At 38.5% G+C, this 10,787-nt stretch overlaps 1 protein-coding gene across 1 annotated transcript; it reads right to left on the bottom strand.

Annotated features, from left to right (window-relative positions):
* Nucleotides 1-217: 217 nt before the first annotated feature.
* On the bottom strand, nt 218-10,447 carry LOC138841385 (zinc finger protein ZFP2-like). Its single transcript, XM_070042053.1, has 6 exons — nt 10,252-10,447; nt 8,208-8,266; nt 5,283-5,409; nt 3,210-3,310; nt 1,750-2,972; nt 218-263 (listed from the first exon to the last, which is right to left on the bottom strand). Exons 1-6 carry the CDS (start codon nt 10,445-10,447, stop codon nt 218-220), a joined length of 1,752 nt encoding a protein of 583 aa, XP_069898154.1.
* Nucleotides 10,448-10,787: the final 340 nt, after the last annotated feature.

The following is a 10,787-nucleotide window of genomic DNA, read 5'->3' as shown; positions in this document are numbered from 1 at the left end:
ATGTCTTCCTTTAGATCTTTCATTCAAAAACTGAACTGGAATAAGTAAGTCATTTGTACTATAACGCATGGATCACACATACAGAGGAAGACTTAAGGGAGCAGTAGAAATATGGTTGTTCTCATGTTCTTGCCTCCAATCATAACAGTATTTACTTATCTATTGTTCCCATAAGCATGTTGGAGATGATCTGAATCCAGTCCCAAAGGGCTAGAGCTCATATTTCTAAGAAGAGTTTATCAAATAACCTTGACACGCCATTCCTTAGTATAAAAGACACAAGTGAATTATTTCAATTTCTTAATTCCTTGTCGAGACAGGTTGTTTCTACATGCTTTGGATAATATTGAAGGACACCATCCACACTCAACATAATGACAAATGTTGGTTCAAAGAGAGCTGAAGAATGAAGAATGGTTTCCCATCACCCATAACTTACCTCTGCCATGAAGAATTTCTCTGTATAATTTACAGAGGTTTTCTGACAAAGATTTTCCTACATTGGGTTTCTTTCCTGGGTGAATATTTGAATAATTGCTGAAGGTTGGCTTCTGGTTGAAAGACTTCCTCTCATGTTTATATTTACAGAAATTCTGTCATGTGTCCAGGTCTCTGATACCGGTACAGATTAGACTTCTGGCAAAATGTTTTCTATACTCATAATTTCTCTCCTGTGTATGATCTCACATATGCTGAGGACTCAGTTCTGATTGAAAGTCATTTCACATATGTTCTATGCACTATTTCCTTTTCTCCTATGTGAGTCATTTCTCTCATGAAAACTGAGATATTCCTTTCAGGTCAAAGACCTTCCACATTTGTAATATTTTTAAGATTTCTCTGCTGTGTGTGATATGAACTTGGATCTATGAATACTTAGTATAGGACTTTCCACATTTGATATATTTGTATTTTCTCATCTGTGTCTGTCCTCTGATGCAAACTGAGTTAGGAAATTTTCTTGAAAACCTTTCCATTTTTTCCTACATATTTTTTCTCTTCTCTTTGTGTGTGAGAGTATGTGTCTGTGTTTCTGTGTGTTTTGGGTGTTCTGTGATGCACTCTGAGCTGTGTCTTGTAGTTGGAGGACTCCACATCTGCTATATCATAAGGTCTCTATCCTGTATTGGTTCTGTATTGCAATTTCAATTTTCTTACAGATCAAAGACTTTCCCCATTTGGAACAATCCTAAGTTATTTCATTTGTGTGAATCAACTTCTGTGTGTTAAACTGTGAACTCCAGGTCTTTCCACACTGGTTGCATTCATAAGGTTTCTCTCCTTGTGTTCTGTGATGGACGTTATGGTTTGCCTTCCAGATGAAAGAATTTCCATGCCTACTACATACATAACATTTCTCTCTGGTGGGTTTTTTTCTGATGGACAGAAAGGTGTATGTTCTGGGTGAAAGAATTTCCACATAGGTTACATTCATAAAATTTCTCTCCTGTGTGTGCTCTCTGGTGGACAGTAAGGTGTAGCTTCTAGCTGAAAATCTTTCCACACATATGACATTCATAAGGTTTCTTTCATGTGTGTTTTCTGATGGACAGTGAAGTTTTACTTCCAGGTGAAAGCCTTTCCACACATGTTACATTAATAAGGTTTCTCTCTTGTGTGTGTTGTCTGGTGGCAAGTAAGGTATGACTTCTTGGTGAAAGACTTTCCATACGTGTTACATACATAAGGTTTCTCTCCTGTGTGTGTGTTCTCTGGTGGCGAGTAAGATTTGATTTCTGGATGAAACACTTTCCACACAGGTTACATTCATAAGGTCTCTCTCCTGTGTGTGTTCTCTGGTGGCTAGTAAGATATACCTTGCAGGTGAAAGACTTTCCACAAATGTTACATTCAAAAGGTTTCTCTTTTCTGTGTGTTCTCTGGTGGACAGTAAGGTATGCCATCCTGGCGAAAGACTTTCCACAAATGTTACATTCATAAGGTTTCTCTCCTTTGTGTGTTCTCTGGTGGCTAGTAAGATATCCCTTGCAGGAGAAAGACATTCCACAAATGTTACATTCAAAAGGTTTCTCTTTTGTGTGTGTACTCAGGTGAACAATAAGCTTTGATTTCTGGTTGAAATACTTTCCACACACGTTACATTCAAAAGGTTTCTTTCCTGTGTGTGTTATCTGATGGACAGTGAGTTTTGACTTCCAGGAGAAGGACTTTCCACATAAGTTACATTCATGAATTTTCTTTCCAGTGTGTGTTCTCTGGTGTCTAGTAAGATATGCCTTGCAGGTGAAAGACTTTCCACACACGTTACATTCAAAAGGTTTCTTTCCTGTGTGTGTTATCTGATGGACAGTGAGGGTTGACCTCCAGGTAAAGGACTTTCCACACAAGTTACATTCATAAATTTTCTCTCCTGTGTGTGTTCTCTGGTGTCTAGTAAGATATCCCTTGTTGGTGAAAAACTTTCCGCAAATCTTACATTCAAAAGGTTTCTCTTTTGTGTGTGTTCTCTGGTGGACAGTAACCTTTGATTTCTGGGTGAAACACTTTCCACACAGGTTACATTCATAAGGTCTCTCTCCTGTGTGTGTTCTGTGGTGGACAGTAAGCTTTGATTTCTTGGTGAAAGACTTTCCACACATGTTACATTCATAAGGTTTCTCTCTAGTATGTGTTCTCTGGTGGACAGTAAGATATGCCATCCTGGCGAAAGAATTTCCACACACATTACATTCATAAGGTTTCTTTCCTGTGTGTGTTATCTGATGGACAGTGAGAGTTGACTTCCAGGAGAAGGACTTTCCACATAAGTTACATTCATAAATTTTCTTTCCAGTGTGTGTTCTCTGATGTCTAGTAAGATATGCCTTGCAGATGAAAGATTTTCCACAAATGTTGCATTGAAAAGGTTTCTCTTTTGTGTGTGTTCTCTGGTGGACAGTAAGATTTGATTTCTTGGTAAAAGACTTTCGACACACGTTACATTCATAAGGTTTCTCTCTTGTGTGTGTTCTCTGAGGGACAACAGGGTGTGTCTTCTCAGTGAAAGACTTTTCACATTGTTTATATTCTTCAACTACAGAAGACACATGAGGACTATAGGCAGCACACATCTTACCAGGTTCACTGAAAACACCCATGTTCTGACATCCAGTGACCTTTTCTATCCTCATCCCTAAGGAGTTCCCATTATTCTTAATCAGTTCTGACTTCTGTTTTGAGCTCAAATGAAAACTTTTTATAAGTCTCACTTTTTCCTCCCCTGGGTTACTATTCATGACTGCCACTTCAGAGCGATATTTATTGTGACTTTCCTGACAGGTGCTAATCACATCCTCCATTACTGGGACATCTAAAATGCATAATAGAAAAATAGACAAAAACATAAATGAGACCCACAAATTCCTTACGATAACGATATTTCCTCACATTCTGTTACTATATTTTCAAATATCAAAGCATTGCTTTATGCAGAATATATACTTTTCTCTGCAATGTAGTAATTAAGAAAGTAGTACTGACATTTTACAATGCAAAATAATGTTTTTCTGTATTTCAGATTATTATATGATGTCCCAGGAAATATTTCCTGAAATTATTCATCTCCATACTCTTAATGCTTCCATTCTGAATTGCCCTCTATGCCCAGCACCACTGATAAGAAATTGTCCCCATCAGAGGATAGCAGCCCTAGCATACTCCTATTTTCCTCCTACCTGCATAATACTAGTTTAAAAGAAAATGAGGTCTCCTTTCTACATTTCTTATTCTCTTTTTCTCTTTATGAATGACTTCTCTACAGAAAAAGGGAATTGCTAACACTACCTACACTGGCACACCAAATTCAGTGTGTCTCCACATGAATTCTGGATTGACAATTCCTTGAGACAAAGGATCACCTAGTTCTCTGCCACACATGACTCAGGGGCATTAGGAATACTACTGCTCTGTACCGCTGAATATAAACAGACCCACTGGGCTCTGGATCCATCATCACCATTCAAGATGCTTTAACTCACCTGTAAAATTCTTGTCTGAGCCTTCTCTTATCCATGGTTCTGCACCTTGCTCCAGCTTCACAATCAACGCAGGTTTAGGAACACAGTGCCCTGTGAATAAGAAATAGTGGAGAACAATTGCTCTTGCTGGGTCATCATTAATGTAAGGTCACAGACATCCTGTTCACAAGGTTGCTCCTAAATCTGGTTTCTCAATTGTTTTTGTGGGGTCCGTCGAGTTGTGGGGCCTGAACTCTGGGCCTGGGAGCTGTCTCTCAGCTCTTAAGCACAAGGCTAGCACTCTATCACTTGAGCCACAACACCAATTCTAGCTTTATTTCCCTGCTTATGTGGTGCTGAGATATCGAACACAGAGCCTCAAGCATGCAAGGCAATCACTCTACCCCTGAGCCATCTTCCCAGCCCATGGTTTCTTTATTCTTAATAACTCCATGGTGGAGTTTCCCCCAGCTTTGAGTTTATTGTGTCCATTGTGTGGCTTGAACTCAGCTCTTTTGCTCAAAGCTAGCATTCTACTAGTTTGAGTCTTGCCTACGATTCTAGTTTTTGAATGGTTAATTGGAGATAAGAGTTTCATGGTCACTTTTCCACAGTTGCTGGCTTCAAACCAAAATCTTCAGATTTCAGCCTCCAGAGTATCTAGAATTCCAATCTTGATGCACTAAACTCTGTGTCAAGTTTGGCTTACAAATACACACATTCACCTACTGATTTCCAGATCATACTGTCACTAGTAATGTATATTCTATCTAGACTGTAGATCCACCTATGATACTTACCCCAAGTCTGGGAAGTCAGTTTCCTATTATTGGATCATACTTTAGAACTTTTATACAACTATTGATTAGAAATGTTAAAGATTGAGAATAAAATTAGCTCTTGAGTTACATATAATGAAGTTGAAGTTTCCCTTACAAAGAAATGACACTTCATATGGACTGGAATCTTTTTTAGTTTTTTTGTTTGTTTGTTTGTTTGTTTGTTTTAGAAAATGATATGGTTCAAAGGCTTATAACTTTAATCCTTCATTGACAAGGTGAGATCAGAAGTGGCAGGCTTGAAACCAACCTGAGCATGGAAACCCAGAATATACTCCCCAAAAAAAGCCAAAATGGAGTTGTGGTTCATGCAGTAGTGCGAAAGGCAAACAACACCAAGCACCTCGACCTGAATTTCACTGGCTTTTATACTAGCAGTTTTTTACCTGGGAATGGACTGGAATCTTATACATAGATAACATAAACAGTCAAATGTCTACTAAAATAAAAGCACTTGATCTTCCAAATAAAAGTGACCTTTGCTCACCCAAGGACATGAGGTTGCTATAGGTCTCCAGCATCACATCTCTGTGAAGGGTTCGCTGACCAGGATCCAGATCCTGCCACTCCCTCCAGGTGAAGTACACAGCCACATCCTCAAATGAGATCAGCTTCTGTAATGGCACATTTCCATCAAGAAATTAGGCCTGGGTCATGAGAATTCCAAACTGGAATTTCATTATGCTGCAGGTATGCTTTTGTCTTACATAAAATGTTTGCACCTTGCTGTGTTATCTATTCACTGGGAGAATTAAATAGCAAATTAGAAATATTGGACAATATATAAACCTGGTCATTAAAACACACAGATTTGCAGGGCACTGGTGGCTTATCCTCCTAGTTATTCAGGAGGCTGAGGTCTGAGGATCAAGGTTCAAGGCCAGCCCAGGCAGGAAAGTCCATGAGACACTTATCTCCAATAAACCACCAGAAAACTGAAAGTAGCACTGTGACTCAAGTGGTAGAGCACTCACTTTGCCCTGAAGAGCTGAGGGATAACAACCAGGCCCAGAATTCAAGCCCCAAGACCAATAAAAAATTACAGTTTCCGTAATGCATGCAAACACATTTCTGCTGCTAGCAATAGAGACAAGGTAAAAACTCTAAGGAGACAATAATCTGGTATGACAACAATAAGTCTAAGGAGGTGTCTGAAAAATTATATTATCATTTTTTGATAAAATTTTAGTACATATAAGGGTAACAATGAATTAAACAAATATTTTTTTCTGCATTTACATATACTGCTTCACCATAAATCCTATTTAGACTTTCTATTAACAGGTACTCTCATCAGCAACCAGAACACATTCAGGATATGACATGGAATACAGAACATAGAACATTACTAGACCTATGAGAAGCAGTGTCCACATAAATATTAAAAAATACTAACAATACTCCAGAAAGTAGCTAATGATTTATTATTCCCATATAAGATTTAATTGAGTTCACACATAAAAATATCCTAGGTTAACCATGTTTGGTTTAAATACTAAATATTGAAAAGTGGTCACAGATACCCTGATAATTACATCCTATGTAAAAAAGAACTGCTACCATGAGGTTTTGTAAACTTTGCCTACATTCTACAATACAAAATATATGTAGGAGGGGAATAAAATATTCTTTACAATATTTTCATATTAATAGGCTTCATGGAAGGTGGGGGAAAATGTATAGAAGCTCAAGGAATACTCAATATGACAAAAATGATGAATATGCACAAATGCTCCAATGTGTCACATATTTCTGAGTCATTTCTCCAGTAGATCCCTAAGGATATATTTCTACTTGTGTTAGTTAATAGCAAAATTCCTCAGAGATCCAAATCAATTCCTGAGAAATCATCCGTGAGATTTTGCAACAAGTGATATTTCTAATAAAGAACACCTTGTCACTGTATTTTTTTAAATCAAAACCAGTTCCTATCCTATACGGCAGTGAATTAAAATATTCAAAAGTAGTGGGAAGGAAAGACAAAACAGAATACCACATCAAATGAAGTTAGTCCAAAGATAACAGAATCAGGAGAAAACTGATTTTCTTGTAGTTTATAAGCTGGGCGAAGGAAATACTTTTCTGTGGGGAACTCTGAGGTTGAGCCAAGGGGGAAAAGGTTTGAGAGGTTGGAATTCGAGCCTGACCGCAATGAGAACACTGAGAGCTGGCCACAGAAGGCTTAAAAGAGAATTCTGGAGATGGTTAAGAGACTGGAGGGCAGGCCTTTTCCTTACTGTTGGAAAGATAGCATCTGAAACTGAGCTGCTGTTCACCTTCAAGGCTAGCTAAGGTGAACTTCATGTCTGCATTTTCTCTGGGCACCACTCTTTTGTCTCAGGAGAATAAGGAAACATGTTTTCCTCACAACCTGTTGTGGCTCTGATTGTACTATTAATATAGATACTTCATTTTTGCAGGTTATCAATGGTAATCTTCCCTGTGTGCACTCAAGGAACTATGCTTGATTGCTGGCAGCAAGGGACCAAGTGCCAGAGAGCCTTCTGAACCCTGGTTTTCCCTAAGTCTATCTGTTTATGTTTTTGTGATATTCTAAGTTTGTTTCTGGAATCCTGTAGAACTCTCTAGGCAACAATTTTCCTATATAATGGGTAAGAAAAATGTCAAACCTAAGAGCCATGTCAGCAAAGTAAAACTGATCACTAAGAAAAACTAGCTCCCAGATAGATCATTTGAAGAAAAGAAAAAACTGAGAGACATATGGAGGAAAGAGAAAATGAGAAAAGTAAGAAAAAATGATAGAAAGATAGATACAAAGAGAGAGAAAGAGAAAAATAACCAACACTAGTGAGTAGAAAATCAAAAATAGATAAAATAGAGGAAAGAAATTTTGTGAGGATACTTTAGAAAACAAACAGGAATTTGTAGAAAGACCATAAAGTTTAGCAACAAATATAGCCTAAGTTTCAAGTAAGACCAAGACCATGAAGTCGTCCAAGTACTATATATGGAGAGTAATTTCAGTACATATAGGTTAATCATTCCTTAAGAACACATGAAGGTATGTATGACCACACTATTTCAGCAATTCCAGGAAAATTTCATTGAAATAGTTTAATGTTGCTCATGAGGATGTGATCTGTTTACAAGCTATCCTTCACCTTCCATAAGAAGTAACCTGCTGGGTGTCATTACATCACATAACAGATTTGATTACATTTTATGACAACATGAAACCTAGACATTCTGAAGCCAATCTGCATTCAACTTAGAAAGAATACAACCATTTAATCTGCTAAACCTACAAACAATCTTAATCTGATAATCTATAAGCCATATGAATATGTTCCTGGGGCTGAATCTGTGTGTTTGGACTTGTTTTAAATTCTTGAACATCTTTAGGTTCATATAATGGAATAAAACCAAATGAGAAATAAAAAAAACAACTCACCAGAGATCCATTCATTCTGTCTTGCTGCTGACAATGAGCAGAAGATTCTGGAAGCACGGCTGGGATACAAGACAAATGATGTATTCAGAAATGAATCTGTGAGACTTTCAGCCCAGAATTTCCCCTTGCAACATAATGGGCTGAAAAACGGCAAAGACTTCTTATAAGTGAAGAATCTTTACTGTCTCGGGCAGAGCATTAAAGTCTCCAATAAATACAAATCCAGTCCATTTCCTGGTAGATAGATATTATTAAACCAACTAATTTCTATGTTTATGTACATACTACATATAAAACTGAATGTTCCTACAAAAAATATTGACTAACTGAAAGCAAAAACATATCACATTGCCACGAAAAGTAATTATTACTGAATATACTTCAGGATGTATGAACTGCTTTTTTAATGCAAAGGTATCCTAGGAATCCAATGGAATTTGTTTTCTACCTCATTCATTTACATATATAAACATCATGGAAAGCATGTATGATGTAACTCAGTAGTTTTCACCCAAAGTTACAGAGGAAACTATGTACAGAATATATTTCTTGTGCTATACTATTTCAATAAAGGTTGTCAAATGGCACATTTCACTGTATCATTGCAAACATATGCAATGATTTGCAATTTGCCATGTAACATGCTTTGGCCAAAGGAACATGAGTAAGGATGAGGTAAACCCAGGTTTGAGAAGTCCCTAATGTTCATTTCCCTAAACAGTCTTGGAAAGAACCTTGACTATCCTAAAGATACAACATAAAATACTCCATATAGGAGTGACACACCTGAAGATAAGCAACACCTACAAAGCATACAACCTTGAGTAAGACATATTACCTCAAGTTTTGTTCTGTGATTTTTCATTTAAGGCCAAATGTCCCCGACCAACACTTTCTGAACTAGGAGGCACAGCCAACACATTAGAGCTAGCATTTACAAATCCATAGATGGGACATTTAAGATAAGTTTCAATGAATACATACTAAAAATTATAGTGGTAACACAGGCTGAATAAATTAGCAAGAAGAGGATTAGGGATTACTATATGAATAGATATTTTCAGTCATAACAATTACCCCACCTCCCCAAACCACAGTCTCAGGTACCTTCTGATAACTAGCCTCTGGGTTATTCCTCAAGCCAGCTCATCACGACTCCTAGAAATCAGCTTAAATCTTGCAACAACACAAAGTGATTGAGAGTGATGTAGGAAAGAGTACCACGTGAATCTGGTGCTTAGGGAAGTAGCAAAAATTTTTGCATAAGGCAAGGGAAGCTAGCAACATCTTCCCCTTCCTGTGCTTTTCTGCTTCTTCCCTTTTGGGCTTCTCAGAATTGAAAAGGTCTGTCCATTTAGGATGGAGATTCTAATTCATAGGGTGCTCTGCTTCAAACATTGCTAGGCTTCATTCCTAAAAATACAGGACCAGCACTCACTACTCCAATATCCCATGTACAACTGTCTCTCGAAACAGGATGGTGAACAAACATCTGTGAAGTTAAGCCAGGAGATTAAAACCTCAAGCCACAAAGATTAAAATATCTCTAGGAGAAACAACACAGAAGCCCTAAATACGACTTCCATGTAAGAGGACTCAAGGCAGGCACACACCTCACAATTTCACTAGAATTCTTCCTGTACTCCTCTTCCACCTGGGCAAAGCAAATAAAGTCACATGCATTAATAGAAGAATCCCTTGGTCTTGGAGTACAAATGCACAGCTCTTGGGCTCTCCTTGTCTGCAGAATCACCAAGCTTGCTCTCAGACATTTGGGAACCAGGTTCTTGCAGCTCAGAGCCCAGAAGCTAATGGCAGCACAAACTCCTGAACCTCAAGCAAATTATCAATCCCAGACTGGAGAAAAGCGTGCAGGGGAAAGCGGGTGCTTTGGCTCAAGTGTAAAGCTCTCCTATCGAGCTGACGAGCTCACGAACATTGCTTGAAGGCCCAGAGTTCAAGGCCCACCAACGACCAAAAAAAACAGAACCAGAAAAAGAAACCCATGGAGGACAGACTCCAGCAGCAATCCCACAGTTCCTACCTGACATCAGTTCCAAAGCCTGAGATTCCTTCAAGTTACAGCTCCCAAGCTCCACTGCACAGAGCTGGGTGACTGCCTCCTGGCTCCCACCTATGGAAGGCCAAACTTTACTTCGGGGCACTTCCAGCAGCAAGGCAAAGGAAAAGAACCCAGAAGGGGCAGACTTAAAACGCCCAAGGTTGGCGGGGAGACGCATGCGCAAAAGGATCTCTGCGCCACTTCCGCCCTCCAAAAACAAAAACAACTCAGGACTTTCAAACCAAAAGCCTTCCAGCGAGACTACAATTCCCATAATGCTCGGCGCCACCTTGCTTCACCTCTGCTCAGAAGAGTGCTTGAATGCATTGGGACTTTTCTCTCCCTGCTGTGGGAGCTAAGGTGAGTTTCTTCTTCAAAACCACTGTTTCCTTCGTGAAATATTGTAAGACCAACCAGAAAATGGATATACATGGGGAGAATTAGATGCATTGACTTTTTGGTACTTAGTTCTAATAATGAAATTGAGGTTATGAGACTGTGTCTCATACCTTTCTTTT

Source organism: Dipodomys merriami, unplaced genomic scaffold (genome assembly GCF_024711535.1).
Source record: "Dipodomys merriami isolate MVZ:Mamm:240054 unplaced genomic scaffold, mDipMer1.0.p SCAF_319, whole genome shotgun sequence".
NCBI classification, from domain to species: domain Eukaryota; kingdom Metazoa; phylum Chordata; class Mammalia; order Rodentia; family Heteromyidae; genus Dipodomys; species Dipodomys merriami.
The sequence above is the reverse complement of the archived record's forward strand: the minus strand, read 5'-3'. Positions and strand labels throughout refer to the sequence as shown.